At 29.7% G+C, this 26,279-nt stretch overlaps 1 protein-coding gene across 12 annotated transcripts; it reads right to left on the reverse strand.

Annotated features, from left to right (window-relative positions):
* Window positions 1-787: 787 nt before the first annotated feature.
* Window positions 788-25,875, reverse strand: LOC143228931 (uncharacterized). Of its 12 annotated transcripts, none has more exons than XR_013015528.1 (5): window positions 19,236-25,868; window positions 15,479-15,914; window positions 13,309-13,525; window positions 4,135-4,386; window positions 788-2,264 (listed from the first exon to the last, which is right to left on the reverse strand). XR_013015528.1 is itself a non-coding variant. In XM_076460427.1 (3 exons), the coding sequence occupies exons 1-3, from the start codon at window positions 25,773-25,775 to the stop codon at window positions 4,368-4,370; spliced, it is 372 nt and encodes a 123-aa protein (XP_076316542.1). In that variant the 5' UTR covers window positions 25,776-25,868; the 3' UTR covers window positions 3,251-4,367. The 12 variants fall into 12 exon arrangements, 3 of the variants coding, with proteins under 3 accessions (XP_076316542.1, XP_076316543.1, XP_076316541.1); XR_013015534.1 differs by lacking the exon at window positions 788-2,264 and having other exon boundaries at window positions 3,251-4,386; window positions 19,236-19,821; window positions 25,746-25,875; XR_013015530.1 differs by lacking the exon at window positions 788-2,264 and having other exon boundaries at window positions 3,251-4,386; window positions 19,236-19,821; window positions 25,640-25,868.
* Between the last annotated feature and the right edge of the window lie 404 nt (window positions 25,876-26,279).

The raw sequence follows: 26,279 nt of genomic DNA on the forward strand, positions 1-26,279 counted from the left end.
AGTAAAAATAGTTTTACTCCAATGTGAGGCTTAATCTTAACAGACGAACCTTTGTTAATCATTCAACTATTTGTATGATAACCCTTTCTAGCGATTTCTAAATGTTATTGCGTATTATTAAATATCGGCAGATTTACGACACTTCAGCGAAGTAGTACAATAAAATGATTATGTTACGGGTGATGCTTTTGTATAAACAACTTCAAGCGCTGACCACCAGAAAGTCTGTGTTTCTCAATAACAGGTCCGCCACATTCATCTTGCGTGTCCGTAAAATTTCATGAATACAAAAACTGAAGGGACATTGATATGCAAATTGTAACGATTTTTCATTGTACTTGCCTTTAAGTGGTGCGCGAAAGTTTAGAGACGTAGAGAGCAGGTCTGTGATATTAAAAAGGTTGAGAAAAGCTGCAACATGTCAAACCTACTTAACACAGTGGAGGTTCTTTGGCTGTGCGAGATTCATTTTCCCCTGAGCAAAACTTCCCGTATTACACTTAGTACTAACCTTTTTGCCTCAGTTTTACCAATGATATACTTCCGATTCCGAATACATACAATTTATAACACATTAGTCAATGGTAAACATTCACGTCAGATTGAAAACAAAACAATACCAATATTGATTGACATTTTTACGGCTAATTATATGATCTCTTGTTATGTTTAATTCAAACATAACATTTACAGACAATATGACAGTTACTAACAATTTTAAGTTCTAAATAAATTTGTGTAGATCCACGTGGGAAAACAAAATTCAGAGCTATGCATACACCCGCAATTTTTTATTTAAAGTTTCTTTAATAAATTGGATTCGGAGAAAGGGCAACAACCCAGATATCTACAAAACTCGGTGTGTGTTTCTACATCGCATTCTCATTGCGAAAACGGAATATTTACATTTTTTTAAATAAAAAGGTATAATTTTCCTGGTATAACAATTGAAAACAGTTAAGCAACAACAATCTCCCACTCCAAAAAAGTAACAGTTTTGTTCTAAAAATGTAGAAGTTACATATTCAAACTATTCAGCAGTAAATTTTGCTCTCTTGAAAAACAATCTCTTCAATAAGTTTTTTTGTTTATAAGCACAAAACTACACAATGGGCTATCTGCCCATCGCAGGTATCAAAACCCGTGTTTTAGCGGTAATAAATCCTCAGACTTATCACTGACCAACGTGAATGGGTTATACTGTTTTGTAGATGCAATTTATTCTGTGTACAAAAAAACAAAGATAAACTAACAGAGTACAGGAAACTGAAAGTATATTACAATTCATTTATAACATATTTATACACGCGAACATTTTTATTAAAACTAATCAGAAGTAAATAAATCACGTGACAGCGATCAACTGGAATTTATTAAAATTACATGTACATCTTTTAATATGGAAACTGTAAAAGTAAAAAGTATATTCACCGACAGTGATTTCAAGTCAGTTTTTTCTGTTACAAAAGACATCTTGAAACTTTTAAAAACTGCTTTACTATTGACCTTTTGTCATGTTTTTAACTTTGTTAAATAAAACGTATGTGTGTGTGTACATGAAACTTGATTTCTAGTTTAACATCTGTTGTGGCTATTATATGACCCATATATATGCTCGGGATTAGTACGGGCAAGTCATTTTTAAACCATAACTTCAAATGTAAAAAAAAAACAAGTTCCCCGGCAGTGTGATAGAAAGGCAGTTGAAAGCACAACTCTTTGAAAACGTCATTTTTCTTCGGTAGGCATAATGACAAAATAACTATAAATAATGCATAGCATTTGTTGGATTAACTAGTCCTAGTTTTGGTTAAATCTTTCGTGGAAAGCACTTAAATGTTGGTGAACACGTCCAACTGCAAAAATTGCTGCGAAACGAGATAAAATAAAAAGTTTCTATAATTCTTCTTTTACACAAGATTTACCCACTTTAAGCTGACATGCAGACTTGTGTCGTTCAAGGTAACGTGATGTGAGAAGTTTTTTGCCACACCAACTACATGCGTAGGCCTTTCTCGATGATGTATGCTGTTCCAGAACATGCCGTTTTAAGGACCAACAGCAGGATAATCGTTTCTTACAAACATGGCAGAAATAACGCCTAACTATGCATAAATGATTCTGATAACGTCGACTTGCATAACTTTGTTTACATTTCGGACAGACAAATCGTTCTGTCTGGCTTAGATCCAACAAGTCACTGGAACAGTGCAAGACAGACAGGGGTTGACTGGTGTCATTTTGATTATCACACTCAGTGGAACCTAAAGGAAATCCCCAAAAAATAACCTCAGTCAGTGTGATTGAAATTAATAATTCCATTTAACATGATTTAAAGAGTGGAGTTCACTTTCCAATAAGCAATTTAAGTGACTCTATTATCTTGGCATAAAATAATACTTTTGAGAAACTTGAAATGGAATTTTTCTTTTACTAATTTTAGAGAATAAAACTGGCAGTATTAAAAACAAATAATCTGATAATTCAATTACTAAATCAACACTTACGTAAATTTAGAAAATGTTGGATTAATAAAGACAGTTGTATCACATGATAAAATAAAGGCATTTTAATAGGAAATATTCCATTTAACACTTTTTTCAATGAATAAGGCAACTTAAAACAGAGACAAATCTTGCATGGTACCAATATTTGCACAAGATTTTTTTGTAAATAAAAATTACATTTTAAGTTGAAAACCATTTTTTTTTCAGAATTCAATGCGTTGATTTGACAACCATATTCAACATACAGGTGTATGTGAAACAATAAAACTTGTGGTCAAAACATAGTCACAAGGTTAATCATGAAGCTTAAATAATTATTCATGGTCATAAGGTTTATTAACAAGATTTCAGTTATTTATCATAGGTCCCAAAACAATACGAATAAAACCTTTAACAACATAATATTTTGAATCTGAAAAACAGAAGTGAAGTCTGTATGTTCTGATGTATGACATAAATCATCAGCTAGAGATCCGAGTGTTTTCATTTAGTTTATGGACATTTGCAATAGCTAAATCTTATTATAATTCAAACCACAAAGTGGTTAACATTTTTTTATCAGCTCTTTCAAGTCAAAATGAAATTTTCAAAATAATCCATTTTTTAAAATGATAAACAACTTTCTTAAGATGAATACTTGTCATACAAAAATTTAATGAAACAATGGAATAACTTCTGAAGTGACAGCATCCAACCATATCAATGTATTTCAGTTAAGAATTAATCAGTCAGTATACCCAATGTATGCTCTACATTTCATCTTTTATTGTAACAAAAAGCACATTTGATATAAATACAGCAATCTCAAATTTAAATATAACAAAGTACATTTTTATTAAAAATTTCAGTACAAGTTTTTATTGCTTAAAATGGAAGTTTTAAGTTGTATTAGAATACAGTGTTAGGTTGTGTGGGCTCAATACCCAATGTAATTTTACACAGAGTAAAATTATTAGTAGGTTCCAATTAAGAACAATGGGACCTGGGGGGCTGAATCTCCCCTCTAGGCTACCAATATTCACCACTGTACTGTGTATCAACCTTTCAACTTTGTAATTATTATTTATAACAGCTTGATTTTAAGAAGTTCCACCTGTGTTGGTTGAATCACAATTCCCATTGTTCTGAAGAAGTTATAGAAAACTGAAATTCTGCTGAGAATGGATGCTTAAGCATACTGGACGATATTTGTTAACTGACATAATACCCTTTTGTTAATCAGATGTAATTTCTGAAGCTATAAGTTTCAGGCATATTATTACAAAAGTTGTAACACACAATGACATTACTCTAGAAACTGCTTTCCTTATGGGTTTAGCATAAATTTGTATAATTTTTTTTTTTTTTTTTTCCAAAAGGCTAAGTTGTAAAATTAGACAAACTTATGCATATTAATGACCTTCATTAATTATGAAGACTGTTATTATCTAGATGTCTTAATTACAAATTGATCCCCAATGTCACTAACACATCCTATGTCAGCAGGTTTTTTGATATTTCATATCTACTTTCCAAACAACTGGAAAAATTGGGTCTTTTTGACTCACTACAAGTATCAAATTCATTTAGATATCTTATAATTAACAATGATAAACTTATTAGGAAAACAAAAATAAATACTGCTTACAGTAACGTTTGTTTTCAAACACACTGCATAAATGAAATAACTAGAGCTACAAGTGTTTTTGCCGAAAATGAGTTATCATTGTATGTCTTCTAGTGAAAACTTTTCCACAGTGGTTACAAGGAAATTTACGATGGCTTCTATGCTGGTAATGGACATGAGATCTTTCAGATACGTATGATAAAAAACTTTTATTACAGATTTCACATCGATAAGGCCAAGTCTGTTCACCATTGTCAGTAGATAAAAATGGCCCTGCAATGGATAGAAAACTTTTACTTAAACAATAAAACATCTTTAGAACTAACCAAACGTATTAAAAACACCTGATATTTTCACTGAAAAACATTTGTAAACTATCATTTTGCTACATGTATAATAACAAAATATCACAATATATCAGTTTGTTTGGACTAAATCATAAAAAAATTTTTAAAGGTCCCTGAATAAAACAAACAAAATAGAAATCAAATTACAACTATGGCATATAGGCATACACAAGTTTTAACAGTTAAAACCAGGGTTAAAGACAATTGCTTACAAAAATTACATGGATAAACGAGTGATAAATTATTTTCTTTCAAATTGATAAAGTGAAAACTGGCTTAGTAAGATTTTCACACAAAAAACATTTTACTTTTATTCAAGACATATTTTCATCTCATAAAATACATAGGTTTATTAGATATAAAAAAAATTACAGTAACTAAGGTTCAAGCTTGTAAGGAAGTTGTGATAAGTTCCGAGTTATACAATGTAGTTTGAGCTTTCCAAGCTTGCTTAAAGGTCTCAAATGTAGTGTCCATAAGTTTTTTTCTTTCACTCACTCACACACATATATAATTGGAGTCAAATCTTGAAGCCCAAATCTGACCACAGTAGATTTACTTGCACTGAGTATGGCAATTGCATATAGTACTTTGGAGTGTTAAAAAGAGCGTTATTAGAAACGGTTACTGGTTAACTCTTCAGGTCAGTATCAGGCTCAGTCTGTGTACAAGAAGTATCTTATTTGAGTTTCTTATAAACATCAGGCAATTGTATATGTAAAGTTAAAAATCAATTTATTAAATAAAAAAAATGTCACCTTTATGATTTAAATTAAGACAAAACTAATTTCACTGTAATATAACAGTGAAAAAAAACAACAAGAAGAATTATATTCAGGAAACACATTATTTCTTATTTTCAAATGATCAACTATCAATTTTTAAAAATAATTTCAAAGCACACACAAAATAGACTTGTATGATAAAAAATACCATACTAATTTCACTTTCCTTCCATTATCTCACACATTTATTTAAAGGAAACAATATCAAACAAAACTGTTCATTACTCAAAACATTACAAGTTGCTACCATGACACCAATAAAAACAGATCACTTAGCAGTTACTGTTCCAGTTCATACACTGTATTACTAGGAAAACTGAGATACCAAAATTTCAAAGGAGGAAAATTCTGTTTCACCACTGTAATGCCATTTTAATATGAAGCAATATTATCTGTGGTGCTAACCACAGCTTGAACTTGATTATTAATACCTGTCACCAACATGTTCAGAGGAACAAACTGCCACATCACTTGGAAAGGAGTTCCATGTTTAGAAAGATTTAAAAAGCTTTATTTTATTTTCTTTGCTCAGGTTGGTTATAAACTGTCCATGAATTCTTCAACAAAACAAGCCTGTATTGTTCAAGGCAGATATTGGATGTTATTTTTCTCAAAGAACAACTCAACGTAGCATACAAAGTGCCACAGTACATTACTGTAACTAAAAAGATAGTTTTCCCCATAAGATTCAATCAGTGAGAACCGTGCAATATTGTACAGAACATAATGGTAAAGGTATAAAATCATGACAGTGGTTCTAGTAACCTGCAGTCCTAAACTCTTGTCAATGCATTGACTGACAGATTCAAATGTCAAATGTGGTATTTTAAGCAAATTAGATGATATATTACACATGCAGATCAAGTGGCTTTCAGCCCTGTAGTATATCACCCACAGTGGATTTTGGTGCAAGTTAGTTGGATTCTGGATCATCATACCAAAAATTCAACAACATTTTTCCAAATTCTGTGAGATGCATTCTTTTTAACATTTTGATTCCATCTGGCTGTTCTAAAGTAGCTGCTGATCTTTACAAACTAAACAGAGCAGTGCATCCTAGGATTCATGTTAAAATTAAATGGGAACAGATTCGATATAAGGTAAACGTGTTACTCCTAATGTAATCCAGTCCAAGTCAGTGGGTCCCAACTGCTGGTTTATGAAACAGTATCAATTTGTCAATGTTTTTGTCAAGCTAATGAAATGTAGTGTAGAAATGAAAAACAGAAATGTACAATAAAGGCAGTGGAAAGTATTATGTATAATTTTTTCTGCTAAATAAATATTCACATTATTACAACTAATCTTTTCAAATTTGTTTTTACAACCATATGTTTTGCTAGGTACATTTTTAATAACAATAAGAAAAATTAAATTAGTCTTGCTAGAAATTTAATTTTTCAAACTTTATAACTCATACACTTAAAAACTGTTGTTTCTTTCTTAGCTCATTTTAAAATATACAAGACTCATAACTTTTATTTTCAAAGTTTCTTGAAGAAGCTAACATATGAAACAACACTATACACTGTTAACAATCTCTAAGCATTTTACAAAGATTCTTATAGTCTGTGTTATGAAACAGGCTGGAAAACATTGATACAAATGCCATGTAGTAACACTTTCAGTTATTCATATTCAGTATATAACATTAACTACTTGGTCAGTTTTCTAGCTTGCAATAATATTCTATACATTTTGTTGTTTTATACTAAACACCATTATTCTTAGAATGATCACTATAACAGACGTAAATTCTAGACACATGCAGAAAATGAAATCCACTTATTCAAAGTACATTTAACATTCATTATAAATATTAAATAATGTTAATAGGGCTCCTAACTACACTAAAACCTGTATTTAATGTGACCTTTATGCTGGAGCCTTAAAAAGGCATTTGTATATTGAAAAAAAACTGCAAAGTTCTCTGAAGAAAACATAAAAATTTTATATCATTAACTTGTGTTACTACACAAGATAGTCCTCAACCTGCAAAACTTACTCATATAAAAGGTTGTATTTTTGTTTTATAGTTATAATAACTTTTTCTTCTGCCCCGCAGTGTATTTTAAAAGTTTTACTCTATTTTAATACTAATTAAAATTGGTCTTTCAAACTGTACACTTAAACCACATGTAACTCATGCTTTTCAGTAACATAATATTCACAGTCTCTGACTGAACTTCTTAGCCCAGTATCCTATAGAAACTATAGTTAGCTCAGAAAATAGGAGTTACCCTTCTATAAAATATAGCTTGAAAACAAATATTGTAACACACACATACAATACACAGTCCACTGTAACTTTATTGATTTTGGAACAATGTTGTTTCAAAATTTTGAAACCTCTTCACAACTCAAAAATCCTATCTCTTTTTTTACACTTTCCTTACATTACTTTTTACCTATTGAAACAAAAATAAATCTATTTTAGGTTAAACATCTTAATGTGTATTCATTTGAATGGTTCCCTCTGTTAAGCAATTAATATTAAAAAAAACTAAAAAAACAACACAAACAACTAGCTTAAGCTAATTTAATCAAACATGTTTGGATTAAGAGATTCTTGGGATTGTGCTATTTATGAAAAAACAAATAACTCTAAGAATAAAATTACTGAATCTATTTTGAAAATTAAAGCTGCAAAAAAATTAAAATCTATTACATTGTTTCTCTTACAGAATAAGCTTTGAATGTTTACATCTCTTGTTGTATATCCAGCTTGGTCATATTCTGTCCCATGCAAGCTTTTATTCTTTTAAAACTTTTGAGGTTATCAGGACATTGTACTGTATATCTATATCTCGTTATTTCATATTATTCTTATGGCAAATTAATGATAGTTTTGCATATCTGTCGAAATTAGTTGTAATGTTACATCTTGGATTTATTTTACACTATCTGTCTTAAATGTCTTCAGAATTTTAGCCCGAGTTTGGGACCTTCAGTTTATACCATTATCCCATAATTAACGTTATTAACAACTACAATGCTAAGTTTCAAGCAGGCAACTTCCTACAGTAACTAAAATAATGTTTTACCTCTTTAAATAATTCATTTCTCTTCTAAAACAAACTGGTTATAGTATCATCTTTATGTTCCCTGCTTATTGTGATTTACCATTAAAAATATTAATATTTTTAAAGTCAATATACTTGAAATTTCATTTACTTGACTTTCCACAACTTGTGAACTTGTTCAAGTTATTAAAAATGTCCCTTACTAGCAATCACTAACCAGGGTTGATAGGTAATTTCTGTGTAATAAAAGTGGTCCCAGCATTAAACATTTGTCAGACAGAGTGAAAATGTTTGCATAATCACAACTTGTAACACTATAAATATCAGTATGAGTTTCACAACTCAGGGTTTTACACATCCTTGCATTCAAACAAAAATTGAGTAAGCATTCATGAACACAATTAATATTGAGTAAATATCTTTGGATTCAACTGGCATTTAACACATATCCTTCACTAACACTGAATAGTTGTACTTACATTCTACTAACACATTTGTATGTTCCATAAAATACATATCAAAACTACAGAATCGATACCGCATTCATTCAACTAAGTCCTATATTCCATAACAGTTGATCTATAATTTGAATATCAATTGTTACAGAACTTAATCACTGCTACAATTTATATATCACAATAAAATTTGATCACTACTGTAGTATATATTAATGCTACAGGGTTGATCAATGACTAAGTTCATATAACTTACCACAATGTTAGTAATTATTCCTCTAGTACATTTTTTGATACATAAAGCCTATCTCTAGGTTTGTCATTGTATATATAATCTCAATGTGAACCTTAATAGAAGTTTTGAGTAACCTGTCACACCAATCACACCACCACAATTTCACTGAGGCCAACTGACATAATAACTCAAGTTACAGCCAATAGTTTTATATGGTTTATTTAACACAGTTCAAAAGATATTCAACAATTTCATCAAAACAAAAATCTGAAATTGTTTTTAAGTTACAATCACAACTTAATGACCTTATTTTTTAAAACAAGGTATGTAAAATAACAAGTACAACACTGGAAGATGCAAATATTTTTGCTGAAAACAAACTTTATTGCTATCAAAACTATTCTGGAAGAGAGCAAATTACATAATAAATAAATACAGAGACTGAGTTATGAGCAAAAGTTTCTGTGATTAGAATTAGTTGATACAATTTGTACATGTGACAATCAAGTTTAACTGGCCAAACTTTCTTTGTAATTAATACATAGTTTAAAATGGTGTGAAAATATTACAGTTGTATAATATTAATTTCAATTAAATCTAGGTTGTCTTCTTAAGTTGTAATATAAAATCTCAGAATTACATGTAAATAGACTACAATTTTTTTTACAAAAAACTAAACTTACCACATTCAAAACTGCTCCACACACACAACAAAAAACTACCTATTTATACAAATTTTAATGGGCCTACTACTACATACTATTTTACTTACATATACCTGATTTATTATCAATGAGTAAAAGTAATACAAATACTTAAGTTGATAGTTTTGCCTTCAGCACAACTTTTTATCTTTTGTAGTAACTGATCCTTGTTAGATTGGAAGGTTCAGGTTACATTAACTGGTGTGATATATCAGTAAAAATATGTTACTTTACAATTTTGATACCCTTATGCAGTAAACTAAATTATTTAAAAAAAAACTGTGATGGTTACAAGAGAATTTAATTTAAAGAGTTGTATGATTAACTAAATGAGTTACATCAGTTGACTTTTGAATTTGGCAACTATTTTTGTGGAAGTACATAGAAACTGATTACAACAATGTTTACCAGAATATCAACATTCAATATATAAATTCCCTAATTTACATAAGATAAAAAAAAAACCTATGTGTACATACTGAGTTTTATTTTGACCATTTTCTAAGAAAACTTCCCTCAAACCTCAGCTTCACCATTCACAAAAAATATGCAAATTATTTGATATTAATTTACAATGTTACCACTATTACACAGCAATCTAAGTTATTTTTAAAAAAACTGTTTGTCTCTGTTTTCTTAAAACTGATACTTTTCTTTTTACAGAAACAACCTAAGAAATGAGCCACAGAGATAATGAATTACACATCAAAATAAGTTATTATTCAAATTTCTCTATATAAAAATTCCAATATTTATGTCAACATAAAACATGTTTGAATCATGAATTTATAGTTCACAGATAAAAGAGAGAGAGACATTTATTTACATTCACTGATCTGAACAGGAACCAACAATGTAATGAGATTTTCTGGTAGTTGTACATCATGCAAACACTAATGTTTGTTTGTTGAATCATGCACAAAGTTACTTGAGAGCTATCTGCTCTAGTCATCCCTAATTTGGAAATGATACACCAGAGGGAAGACAGCTAGTCAACACTACACTGACTAATTGCTTGAGCTATTCTTGTCAGCCTTAATAGTGGGTTTTAATTGTCACTCTCATCACATGCTCATTGCCCCAAGGTGTATGTCCTGCCTTTTATATATACATATGATATGAAAAAAGTCAAGGTACCTCAAATACACAGTTTGGAACACACAGTTTGGAACACTAACCACTGGGCTACTGCTTAGCACGTCAAACTTGGAACACATGAAAATTTAGTACTTTAAAGCAAAAAACAAACAAGAAAACTTGAACTTTATATTATATATATCAATGCTCTCCATTTCTAGCTTATCTTATTGACAAATCTAATAATAATGATGTATAAAATAACATTCACTTTTTAAAAACACGCATTTACTATTCCTTTAACAATTCCTTAAATTTACAATAACAAATCTAACTAAACAGGTTTTATCCTATAAAAGTATTTAAAGAGACCACTTCAACAGAATACAAAGAATATATTTATATTTTACTAAAGACCTGGAAAAAACAACAACAGATTTTATGGAGTAATTTAAATAAAACTGGGAACCTTAAAGTGGACTTACCTACTTGCCAAGCATTACATAGCTAAGGCCTAGCTAGGCATACATAAATATACCCATACATAAAACTGAAAATTCAAGATATTAATTTGCTCTGATATAAAATTATAATCATGTTGTTTTCTTCCAGTAAAAGTTAAAAAAAAATGCAAATTTTTACAGCTCTCTCCATCTCCTGTGTGATTAATTTTCTTATAGATTATGTGTATGCAAAAACACAAAACAGAATGATTTATTTCATATTTAAATTTTAAAACCTCTCCTAACAAAATGCCCACTTGTGGGAGGGAAGCATCTTTCCCATCTCTACATAACTCATATTTATGGCTTGCTAAGCACCACTTATTAGTCTAAACATCCAGAAAAAGGAAAAACTTATATAGTCTCCTCTTACCCTATTTCATGATAAAACACAAGTTGCTTCATAGTCCACACATTATTTTACAAATTTAATGTTGAATATATTCAATGAGATACCTATTTACTGGGGTCTTCACTTACTTAGATTGGACTTTACAACCAAAATGGTTCCTTTCTCAGAACTTGAGCTAAGTGACCATAACAGAGATCCCTAGCTATTCCTAGTTTTGATTACTGACCAGAGAGAGGTAAACTCAGCCAGTCAACAGCACCCACCACTACACAACCTTTGCCTAGCTCTTTAGACTGAATACTGGGAGTGACCATCACTTATACAACACATCTAAAACTAAAAGCACAGAATATTTTAAGCAGCAGCACCTCCCAAACTTTGGACGGACAATTCTTTCTGCAATTTGGAATGTTAACCTTAGTCCATTTACAAAATACTACTATTAGTACAATCCTTTTATAAATTTAAAACTTTTAACAATGTGTACTGGAATATTTTTTGTGTGTACATCATTACTATTAATGAATAGAAAAATTGAAGGGCTAAAATTTCCAATGAAAAATACTCAACTTAATCCAGTAATTATTTTAAGTACTTAGTACACCTTACATATCTATTCCCACATGGATATACTTTGATAAGAATGTTTCACACTGAATCTGATGTCAAATGATTTGGAGAGACTTTCTTCAGTGAAATATAAAATCAATCAATTGAATATATAATATTTTTTTTATTTTATAAAGTTCAATATTTTGCATTTCCTGGGAAGACAAAGTGTTTAGTCACAAAAAAAAACAGCTTTAATAATTGATGTACAACCCTTAATTCATTCTAGTTTTGGAACATTATCTAACTGATAAAAGAAAATAAAGGTCTCACATTTTATACTGACAGTTATCACATTGAATAATCTATACCCACATTTCATACATAACCACCATATTATCATAACCCAATGAACCAGGTCCATATGATTTGATGCATTTTGTCTTTGTAGATCATTCAAATGTTGTTCTACACTAAGCTAGAAAACAATGCCACACAGAAACACATCCATGTCAACAAATGCTTACACAATTTATTCCAATATTAAGTGCATGAAAAACTATAGCAACACTAGAAGTACAGTATATAAAAGATATATGACTTACTTTGCAAATGAATATGCTTGTTCTGATTGTTTGAAGTGACAAGTCCTGACATAAAATGTAATGAAATAAGGAAGATCAAAAGAATTTAATACCAAAGTGACTAGAAGATATTAAATATTCAAAAAACTTGATAACATTCATTGTTGCTCACTCTGGACAGAATACTAAGCTACACATGATCTACAGTTAACACATCTTTGCTCTCCTGTGATATTCAAACGTTATACATACATTTTCTAATTTTACATGGAACTCATAAACTGATCCAAATTTAATTGTGTGGTTTGAAAACAAGGAAGTAATAAATACAACAAGCAAAATATTAAATATTTAAAAATAAAAAGGAAGATTATGTGTAACTTGTAAATATCTGTTTTGATTTTGAGAACAAAAAGGAGGTTAGAAATGAACATCCTTTCTTCTTTAGCTTTTAAAATTAGAAACAAGGAACTTTCCACTTGTTAAAGTTATTTTTATCATGTACCTTATATTTAAACCTTTAATCTTTCTAATCTATTTGTTTGTTTTAAGCATGATACAACGTAGTTACTGGACTAAACTGTTCAATTTCACTATGCTTCAATCGATGCTGCAACATTGCATGTTTGTGTGTAAACACTTTTCCACAAATGTTACAGGCAAAGTTTCGATGACTTGTATGCTGGTAGTGGAAATGGGTTCTTTCTGATTCATATGATTTGAATGGTTTCTTGCATACAGGACATATGAATGGGGCATTTCTGTTTCCTTGGTGCATACGTCTGTTCTGAAATGTACCTAGAAATAGAAAAAGATGGTAGTGAACACGAAACTTAACATATTTATGCAAAACTCTAGAGAGAACACATTAATTAAAAGAAACAAACTGAAAAAGATATTTGAAGGAAACCAAAGAGATTTAATGTGTTACAATAACCTCCTTTTGTAAATACATCATGTGTGTCAAAATATAATCACCTGAATACAAACAATGAAAACTAAACTTCCAATAGTTTTTCATTCCCGGACAAAAATGTTGAATGAACAAAATTCTTAAAATTATTATGTATATGTTAAACATAGCACAACAGTCCAGACACACCCACCCACCCAAAAAAATGCTTTTCAAAAGCTTTTCTTAATTACCTTTCACAAAGTACATGTTATTTGCAAATGTTTAAGTCAAGAATATAAACTTTCCTGCGTGAATTTTTTTTGTTCCCATAATTAAGACAAATCTGTGGAAACACTGCAGATCTATTAGGTACTGTATACATGTCCTATAGATTACAAGGCACAAAGTACACTTAATGAATGTAAGATCTTACAATTGAATATTAAATAAGAACAAACTTTAATATTTTTATATTAAATATATAAAAATTTATAAATATAAATTTATATCTTTGTATATCCATATCCCACTTCATGCTAACCCAGCATGTTGTAATTAAAACACACACAAGCTTCCTCACTGGTTATTTCTTCAGAGCATTAGGATTTCAAAAACGAAAATATAACTATCCCTGGATGTCAAAGCAAAAAACATATCTCATTCAATGTTTCTCAATAATTTCATCAAACATGTAACAAAGTACAGAACTAAAAATGAAAATTCATTGTGTATAATTACACTTCCTTTATACAAAAAAAACAAACTTGTATACATTTTGTGAAAAAATATATCTAGTTTTCAACACACTGTCTTGAAATGTTAACAATGAAATCTGACACTTGTAACACTGGATAAACTGTTTTGTATCAGGATTTTCTATGAGCATGTCACAAAACCAAGTTATTCAAAGTAACAACAGTGATTAAAAAACTGTTTCCTTTTCAACAACAAAAAAATAAAGTGTGTTGATGAGAGTAAAAAAATACCTGAAGAAACGTACACCGTTCACTACTTTCTTCAATTTTGGTTACTTTTGCCTCAATAAGTTGTCTTAAACATTACAAAACTGAAGTTTTACTTAATTAATTCAGACACATAACTGTCTCATTTATAGCACATGTTCAATTACTCCATTTAAAATTGTGTGAACAAATATGGGATTATTCTAATATATACTCCTGATCTTGATAATAAATAACTGGTATTTTTTGTTTCAATTTGTTTCAACAGCTTGTTAATTTCGATGTTTACATATTTCAGCTACATCAGATCTCTCAAGTACAGCTTATTTCAAAACTCACAAGCTATGACTAAGAATTGATTCAAAGCATCATTGAAAATGTTTTAGTCCAAACATTCATACTTGACCTTTCTTTAAGTATGTAAATATTTTGAACTACAGAAAAAATAATTGTAATAGATATGTGTATTCTACCTTATAGCTTGTTTATGCTGACTTTAGAACTGAATAACCACTATACTGGAAGATTAAATCCAATCCAAAGAAAAACTCAGGGAGTTAGGCAAGTAATTAACTGAGACACAAAGTACGTTACATAAAGTTTTCCAAGATAAATCATTAGAACCTCATGGTTCAAGAATATCTAAAAACAACAACAAAAAGACAATAAAACTTGGAAAACAAATCTTAGTAAGGAGATACAGTGAATGAATTACTTGGTTTCTCATCTACTATCCACATTAAATTACTTAGGTGAACTATTAAAACATCACATAACATATTAATAGCTAAGAAGTTTTACATTTGATTCATCTTTTTAAACACAGTTATGCAAGTTTCACCTAGAATAATAATAACAGGAAGGCTTGAACTGGTATTAAATGAATACAGTTACCCATTTATAAGTACAAGTATTCCACAGACATCATCATGAAGGGTCAACTGAAATTCTACATATCATCAAAAATTATTTTAAAAAAAAGAAGGAAAAATATTATAAACAGGTTTGCTTTCATTAACAAATTCATATAAGTATGTCAGTTTATTCTTGTGCTTCTATTTTCACAACCTCAGTTAAAACTATCACACATCACACATTATTTTCTCTTGACCACTGTGGTAGGTGCACATATGCTTAAGTCTCTGATAATGCCAGCAAAATGTTGCATCACAGTAACTACATGACAGCAAGTTCAAAGAAAGAACACACATATGTTGTGTTAAACAGTCTATCCTTCAAAAAGTCTTTGTACAATATGAACAAGTAGATTCTCCATCTGCTTGTTTGCTAAATGAGTACTTTGAAAACTTCAAACTTCATATTAAACTGTCTGAAAAGATACAAAAAATATGACATCAGTGTTAATTTGAAATAGGTACAAAATTCAGTAACAAAACTCGAAAAATAAAAAAGTTAAATCATAACAAAATATGATTTAAGAAGTTTTACATTTCATTCATCTTTAAACACAGTTATGGTTTTAATAATAACAGGAAGTTGTATAATACTGAATAAAACGTCACTAAAATGAATAATATTTAATGTTGTTGGTAAAATGCAAACATTTTTTGTCAATAAGGTGAAAAGATCTGAGGTTTTTAACATTATATTTAGTACATGCATATATGCAAGGTCACATACATTAATAAAATGGAGACCTGCCTTTCGTTTACTCAGCATCTGACTTATACATACAACAAAATGATGAATACGCAGTTATTTGTTCTTTTAAACACAACTAAAGATCTTCTGATGTTTAGGTTGGTTTTCTGTTTTTTACTTCAAGGAAAGGTTAACTAGGTATACAAAGAACTAAAATAAATGAGATGTAATATCATTCCTCCATACTGTCCTAAAGAAGTTGCTTTCCTTGAGTAAGGAGGCTTACTGACAAGAAACAATGCAAGAGCATTAAACAAGAATACAAACATGTTCAAGACAAACAATGTAAACTACAGTAATTTTCTCCCTTTATTTATTTAATTCCATATTTTTGCACTACAGTAATTTTTGTTTGAAATTTTTTAACAGTACTTGATTTATTTACACCACCCAAAATGTTTTTTGGCCAGTATGTTAATGCATGTCTTATCTGTTAAAGACACATTTATACTCTTGTTTTAAATATCTGCTTGTGTTGTCTTCATCCATTAGAAAGGCTGTTTTATTTCTGCTTTCAACAATTCATTTAGGCATGTAATTCTTATAATTCTTTAATATACTGAATGTTTATTAGCTTGCTTTTTTTTAATAGTTGTGTACATAATTAATATCAAGTAAAAAGCTCCTTTTAATTATATTACTGTATATGTATTGAACATTTTGTATTAATCTTCCAATGTTTTCCCTTTATTGAGATGGTTCTGGGTTATTTGAATACATGATCATATATAAAGCACTTTATAAACACTACTTGCTTTTGTCTTAACTGTTTTTATTACCACTATAATTATACACTTTATATAGATAAATTAAAAACTGTAAAATCATTTTTTACTCTATCACTCCTTGTATGAAATAAATGGATTATAACCCAACATAGCAAATATCTAGTTGTTAAAATAAAAAGGTATCTTTCTATTCACAGTTAACTTTCACATTTTTATACACTAAAACTGTCCCTAAAATCTAAATTTGTACAGGGCATAAAAATATACAGTATAGATTATGTACAAACACATAAAACAAGAAATAAATTTTTCTATGGCACACATTTTTTTAAAATAGATTTTAAACCAGCAAAAATATACACTTAAACATTTTCATAGTCATTATTTTCAAGATCTTAACTAAATCTGTTTTTAGTCATGACCAATGAAAATAAGAGCAGTTTAAAAACAACATTTATAAAATGTTGGTAATTTTACATGAAAACACAAATGTCCTATCTAATAATTTTAATAAAATTTGTGATGGAAGCATAAAAAAAGATGATTTTTTCTATTGATTTATTATATTTTTAATTTCATTTATGAACATTAGCAACCATTTGTTTTAAATTCTTGTGTTCAGACTGCACTGTTGTCATTTTACAAACATATAAAATGAGTTAAACTTTTTCAAATGTGAATTCATTAAAATAATACTCTGACAACTAGTAAAGAAAAAAAAGAAAACTGAGGAAGTAACTCATGATATCCATAAGTATGCAGAAGTCAGAATAAAAGGGTTAGCATCAGAAAAGAAACCCAATATCCTAAGTACATTTGGAAAGTTCATTTTCCAAAAGTAATGCTACTGAGTTTACTTTCTAATTCCTCTGAGGGAAAGCAATCACTTGAAGTAGTATGCAGCTTAATAAATTATATTTTGTGTATTTACAATCTCTAATCAATCATCTTTGAAGAAAGTACAGAGGCTTGATTGAATAAATTTGGTTAAGTCAAGAAATGAACAAACCCCAAAAACAACAAAACAACATGATTAACATTTACAAAACACATTAAATGACTTGAATATGTTTACTTAGTAAAATCCAAAATGATTCACTAAGCATTCATTATAGGATAAATAGAATTATAAATTTTGTTTATGCATACACAAATGATGTCATTAATGTGGATAAGTCAATATAATACCATTAAGATACTTTTGTTTACAAGGGAATTCTTCAATTGGAAGTTGGAAAATGACTCAATAAATAACACAATGACTTGTTTCAGGTTGGCGACTAAAGCAGTTGCAGTTCAAATGAACCTACTAAGTTATTACACAGCTTTATTCTTTTCATTTCAGAAGCTGTTTTAAAATTTATGTACAAAGTTACACAAAGAACTATGTACACAGAAATCCCTACATTTGAATAGATACTTGAGAGGGACAGCAGCTAACTCAACAGTACCATCTGCAAATTTCTGAACTACTTTTGTTTGACCAAATAATGGATTTTTGACTATCAAAACCTATAATGTACAGCACACACATCAACGAAAACTGCATTTTTGTGGCAACTGGTCTCAATCCACAAACCCTTGAATTTACAATACAGCCCCATTAACTACTAAGCCACACCCTACCCACATTCAGAAGCTAATTCACAACATGGACTTCTCATGGTAGCTACAAAAAGGTTATGGACAATTCACATTTACTGCATTTTTAAAACACTCCAAATTTGATGGCATAAAATATTCAGGTGCTAACAATAAATACATTCCTTCCAAATGCTGCAAGAAGTTTTGTGAAGTTTAAACCTTTTCAGAACATATTACAGATACTTTGTCACTGTTTTGAAAATACCATTGTTGTTCCTTACTTAAGGAAATAAAAATACACACATAAACAAATAAAGTAAAACTAGGTCCACTGCACTATTACTTTAACTATTTAATTACCAATGTGGGTGTATGATGTACTCGCAGTTAAATGTTGTTTCATGACATGTAGTGTGAACAACTAAAGCCACAGCCACTAAATAAATAAACATTATCTAAACCTCATCTGTAACAGATGAGAATTCATCTGAATAACTCGTATTTGTTCAGCTTAAATCATATGTAAAAGTTTTTAATAAGAATTTGCAATTGTTATTTTTTACCCACGTAACTATTATTAACTGTATAGAAAATTCAAATTAACTATGAACTAAATTATTTCAATTATTCATTAAAAACACTATTATAAAAACTGTAAAACTGAACAAAACACTTACCTTTCCCTTTTATATGTATGTTTGGGGCATCAACAATTCATAGTAAATAATTTAAATACATAATCTGAACACAAGTTCAATTTGCTCTCTAAAAAGAAAATTGCTGTTTGCAATACACATTCAATGTGTATATACACACACAAATATACATAATATTTCAAATATATGAAATTTTCAGGCTCAGTAATGTTTAGACTTCTTTATCAGACTTTATTTACTATTAAACCTTCTTTTACACACAGCCTTTTTTTTTATTAATACAAATTCTTTAATCAGAACATATAATTTCCATGTTTCTTCAGACAGTGTTTTTTAAAAGCAGTTTCCAGCATGAAGCTTTTTGGACAGAAATGACACTTAAATAAACACAATTCCTCATGAGACTTCCTGTGGTGATACCAGGCAGTGACACATGAATAATCCTTTGAACACATGTTGCAGCGATAACGTTTCCTGGTTAGTTTGTGCTGCTCCATGTGACGCTCCAATGTCTGTTTACTAAAAAACTGTTTTTCACAGTACAGGCACTTAGGTCTGTCATGTAAAGGTGGTTTTTCAGTTCTTGAGAAGAAAATTCTTGAAAAATCTGATTAAACGAACAAGATAAATGCAAACGATCATTGAAATTCCATCTGTATGAAAGAAAATGCATCTATTGAGTACACACTCACTACAAACAACCACTATTTCTGGTAAAACATGATATTTAAATACTTAAAAATTCACTTTTGTAACTAAATACATCAGCTTGTTTGTCATTAGCTTTACCTTGCATAATTCACTATAACCGTAACTACACTTGGACACAAAAGATGCAATGAAATTACATATTTTGGAAAATATTTTCTTGAGTTCACTATGAAAAGAGCCAATACATTACTGACTTGCTACTTAGAACAACCTTACAACTTAAGAATTCACTGATACATGTAATCGTGACAAGTCTACATTGACAATAAACGTTCAGACAGAAACACAATCAATTTCTCTCTCATATTTTTATCAGCTTTGCACGATATAGCACAAGAATATTCTACATGATACATTTGTTAATTTATCAATATGATATAATAAGAACCCCAAACATTGACAGTTGTTCAGAAAACATCAATACATGTACATGTTGAACTTATCACACAAAATACAGTGTGGTAAGTAAACAATAATTCTAGAAACCATTTTTTTTTATTTGTTTTAATCAAACATGTTGATCCAACATTTGTACACTACATACAAATATGTACATAAAATATAATGAGTACACAATATAAATACATATATATCAGGTAGTACGTATTTGACCTGTTCAGTGCCGTAGACGAGATAACTCGTCCAAGCCGATCGGTAAACCAGTGACACGGATGAGTTATTTTTTCATGTTTTGTACATATTTCTTCATTTTGTGTACTACTATAAGTTTGGCTTAAAGAAAAAATAGTATTTGTTGCTAATTTCCTTTGTTTTAAAAATTACTCAATTTCTTACTGCTGGTATTACTTATTCATTATGCTTCTTTTAAAGTACCTTACATGGTTTTTCAAATCACTAATATGCTAAAGCTAAGTGTTAGAATGAGTGCAGAACTGGGATATTACAATGATAATTTAAACTATAAAAAAAATATGAAGCAATACAGAATTAAAGGTGGCTTGGTTCAAGAGTATAAAACTCTCAAACATGGACAATCTTCTTATGAGTTACCTGATTGAGTGATGGAATGAAAAAGATTGAAAATTTGAGGTTGTTCAGTTTGTTTGTTTTTTAAATGGTGATATTTTCTACAAACAAAAGTAGCCTATGATATGAAAATTTCCGAGTATTGAGGCACACTTACACCTATCACACAGCAGTTTCAACAGTTTGATATCAACCATTCTCCACACTTTTCCTCACCTAAAAGGAGATTATTCTACTGATTTGGAAAATTAGGACTGTACAGAAACAGATATGTTTTTTATTTGACTCAAATTTGCATTTTACACATCTTAAATTCATGTCTTCTAGTCTTATTGTCTACAATATTTTTTAAATGTATGAGGAATACAGATTAGAAACTTCTGGACAGGGTTACAGAATAGTTAAGCACATACACACACAATGTGTGTCAAGATGTTTAGTTACAACCTGAAGGTTTTACTACAAAGTGAGTACACGCTTTTCATTTCAACTGTTCCCTACATTAAATTTTGATAGACTATCAGCATGTCAGTTGTGAAATTTGTAAAGTTAATATTTATTTACTTTATACTGGCATCACCAAACTGTCTAATTTTTGAAATTTCTTGAGAGAGATAGAATGCTAGAAAAATCAACTTTTCCTTCTTAAACATTTAACTGTCTGCTCTCTATTCATACAACACATAGAAAAAAAAAGTTTTGTAAAGAATGGTGTGTTACCACATTTTGCATCTAAGATCTCTATTTACATATTTGTTCAAGTATTTTGTGGTTCTATACATTAGTTACCATGATTTTACAATGCAGCAAGAAGAATACCCATCCACAGACTCATAAAAAAACACAGTTTATATTAATGCTGCCAAAAAAAAAAAAAAAATGTTTAATAAGTATGTAACGTATGTACATCATGGTCTTTCACTGCCACATCCAAAGAGTAATTAAATGGTTATTATCAGTAAACATCAATAAACTTGGCATCAAAATGTAGTTTATAATCAGAATTTTAATAACACACAAGTTTTAATTTCTCAATATTAAATAAAAGAATTTAAAATCTCAATTTTCACTCCTCAATATCGTGTGGTAGCTATTCACTCCAAATTAGCTATTTTAGAATTTCTTTCTACCCCTATATGATCCTTATTTTTGATATTTTAATCTACATCATTCTCACTATTTTATTTTATTCCAATATACAAATAAGTAATTAGATCAAATTTTTATCTATACTGAAAGACATTTATGGGTTGTTAAAGGTAGTTGAAATTTTACCTTGTGGCTTGCATCATATCTGCATATTTTGAATATTCTACAATGCTCTAAATAATTCTGAAGAATTTTAGATTATTCTGGAATATTTCAGAGTATTCCACATCATTTAGGATGTTCAAGAATGTTCCATGCTGTCACTTTTTATTTCTGAAATATTATATGCAACATAACAGTAATTTTTCAAATAAGCCTGGAAATATATTCTTCTGTATCATTGTAGTTGGATACTGCAACAAGAAATAAAACTACACTTTGGCCACTTGGTTCAGAAGAAATTGAACTAACACCAAGAAAATTATCTTCCACTTAAGTGCTGTGTATGTGGCATTTCTCAACCACCACAAAATATTAAAAGACAATTCATGAAAGCTCAATGGTTGTGATCAAGGAGGTTGCAATAACAAAGATGAGGACAGAAGAGCAATTTGGAAAGTCATTATCTTCTACACTTAAAACAAGGACAAGAAGAAATGTTCTTGCTCCTGACTTAATAGCAGCTACAGATAGGACTAAGCTTTGTGACACAAAAATAACATTTGTCTTTACTGCCACAACTCGTAGCCTTGGTAATTCTGTGCAGGAGCAATGGTAAAGGCACTAAATGAGAAGGAAGTCTGCAAACATTTCAGTTGAAGATTTCACCACAAAGAACAATCAAATTTCTTGATTATGGCCCCAAGTCATGGGAGCTCAAAAAAAGACTATAGGAAGGCATTACAAACAGTTCAACACTTGAATGTGGTAAATGACAATGCTGAAAGAAATGTGGTTCTCATTGAAGAGTATAGTGCCATCACAATAAAAAAAAAACAGAAACAAGTTATGCAGCTTCAAGAAAGACACTTTCCTAACAAAAAGAAAGAATGCAAAACTGACTAATTACATAAGCAATCATACAATTATGTAATTGTGCTAAAGTACATGAAAAAGAATAATGTATCAGTATCTTATGTTGTGCTCTCTTTGATGCCAGTTTTACTTTCACTGAAACAAGTGACTTCTGCTTCTGTAAAGAAACTTTAATGCAGAAATAAATGACTCAACATCTGCTGGGGACATCATTAAAACAATTCTTGTTCTGTTACACAACCTCCAGTCCTCCAGAAGGTTTGAAGTCCATGCTCCAAAGATTTAAAACATTCTACTACTCTGCCTCTAGTAATCTTTAAAACATCAAACATATCTTTGGCACCTTCTCCTCTCTGTCAAAAATATTTCAAGAGATTTTAACCTACCTAAGTATGATAATCATAACAACATAGGAACTCTTTTGTAGATTGTTTTGTAATCAAGTAGCATCACTGCTACAAATAATAATGCAACTAACAGTATGTTTGGTTGTCCTGTTATTGTTATCTAACAGTAATACTCCAAATCATTTAATTTGTCTATGATATGGGAGGTTTTTATTAAATTTCAAAAAGTACAAGCTTGTGTAACTGGGTTATTAGAATTTTGGAAAAAATTATGCTGTAGTAACATTAGCATTACAAATAGAGAATAACATATGAGTGGCTGTTTATACAAAATTAAACCCAGGCTTATTTTATCTTGGTAAAATACTTTCATTGTGCTTAAATCTATTGTCAAGAGGGAATCCTCAACAGCTGCAGTATTTGAAATTTTTTTAGGCAAGGTTAGCATAAATTTATTTTCCCTTTTCACTAGCTATATTTTTGTGTGCCAGCAACACTAAGCGTGGGGGTGTGCATATACCCAATTAAATTTTATTACTCATCAGGATCTCTGCCAGACTACCCTAAAACTGAAATTCTTTGATGCAAGATTAAAGTAAATTAATGGATGAGACTTTGGATGTGGTTAAAAACATCAGTTGAAAGGGTTTGATATTCTGAGCCCAAAACTAATTAGATCTCAAATCAGTCAAGAGATGCCAAAGCTGTGAACAAAAAGTTTGTACTTTAAAACTCTGAGCCATTCTGTGAATCACCATGTCATAGCCCTGAAGCTTAAATTATGACATTCACTGAAACAGATCATTTTTATTGCATCAGAGCAAATCTAAATATAATAAATATAAAATTGTGTAATTTTTTAATGTTAAGACCTCAAATCACTTTTATTCAACTTGTAAGCAATTTTAGTTAAAAATAACATCTTGTCATACTTATAGCTTATACTAACTATGCCAACAAGTAACGGGTTATTTTATAATACTCTATGAATTATATATTACATGCACTGCAATATTGGTGGAATACCTTGTGGAAGGTATAATTACATCAGATTTGAATAGTTATATGCCATGCAAGTCATAAATTTAATCACTTACTCTTGCCATAGCATATTAACATATTTTAGTAAGTCTGATATATATACAAGTAAAAACATGGGTGCCTGCAGGAAATGACAAGAGGGAGCATTCCCCCCCCCTACATTTCACAAAAAAGAAATTACATGTACTATGATATAAACATTGTATGCAAACTACAAATTTTAGTAATTTATATTAAAGCTGTAAAAGCTATATGTATAGATTTGTAAATCTTCTTTGATAATTTTACAAGCATCATTGGGACATAGAGATCAAAGAGAACTGTTTAATTAATATATTGACTTTTTAGAAGGTTACAAGGATAGGTCAAATAACTTAGTTTATTTCACGTTACATTAGTTTCTACATTTTCATATAACAATTAACATTAATTTTGATAAGACACAAAAACAAAAAGATATATTCATAAAAAACTGAAAATTAAAACTATATTATGGTTAAATTTTAGTGATGTTAGTCTAATAAACAACATATCTTAAATCAGCTCAATGACATGCAATTTTTATTAATTTCAATTTGGATTAATCACATATACATACTGCCCAATGTTATTTTCAGTTTAAACCACATCATTTATTTCCATTGATAGCTGCAATTTTATATTGCAGTGTTAAGCATTTATTGGTTAAGCTCAATAATATAACGTTATTATTATTAGCATTAGTCTTATGCTTAGAACTAGAACGGCTCTACTAGTACTCCTTATGCTGGAGATTCTATTACTGTCGTACACCACTTTTTAAGTTTATAACGAAATTTGTTATTTTGCGTTACATGTATCACAATGAGTTTGGTAAAACTAAGCCTAGCTTCTAACGTTAATAGGCTTCACTGGTACAATTAGAGGACTAAGAGTTATAATAATGAAGACTTTATAATATTCTCAGTATAACTATAACACTAACACCATATATCACAGTTTGTTTTCATGAACTGACGAAGTCATTCAGGCCATCAGAAGCAATATTAACAATAAAACTTAATAATACACAGATATATGTACAGAACTAACATTATCAATATATTTAAAATTAATACACATTTCTTGTGGTTTATTTAATCAAACACAATTTGTTTTCTTAATATTAAACAATTAGTTTATTTTACAACGTAGGTTACTTATAAGAACTTAAAAATGACTTTCCTTTTCTCTCACTTTTCTTGGGGAAACTTTGTCCATATATATATCTGTGAAAATGACATGAGTTCCCATACTTTATACCAATAAGCTTTTCAAATTCAATATGTAACTTCTTACTTACACACACACGAAACCCAAACTCTCCTGACATTAGGTTAAAATTACCCACTTCCAAATACTTTCGTTTACCTGACAGAGGTTACATTAGTTTACAAGATGGCGCTACGAAAGAGAAACCGGCAAGATGGAATAATTGGTTAACTTGTAATCATTTCACAATTTTCCTATGTGTGTGTACATATATATATATATTATGAACAAATAGGTAATAGACTTGTTTTAAAATATCTTATAACTTGCAACTTAATAAAAAAATATGACGTACAGTGTTTTCTACCTGATGTTGTCGTACACATATAAACCATCTTACTACATTATTTTATCCATTCCATTTAAAGTTCGATTTTATATAAGTATACCCCCAAAACAGCAATTATTTGTAACTTATCAACATTACAAAAAGAGTAGAAACTATTAACAGAGGGTTATGCTTCCAAGATGTAATGATAATAATGTTTTCCTAATGGCATTGGTTAGTCTTCCTTCGTTACGGGAAATGTTTGACTTAGTCTATCAATTTACATTAGTTTATGGA

This window comes from Tachypleus tridentatus, chromosome 10, assembly GCF_004210375.1.
Source record: "Tachypleus tridentatus isolate NWPU-2018 chromosome 10, ASM421037v1, whole genome shotgun sequence".
NCBI lineage: Eukaryota > Metazoa > Arthropoda > Merostomata > Xiphosura > Limulidae > Tachypleus > Tachypleus tridentatus.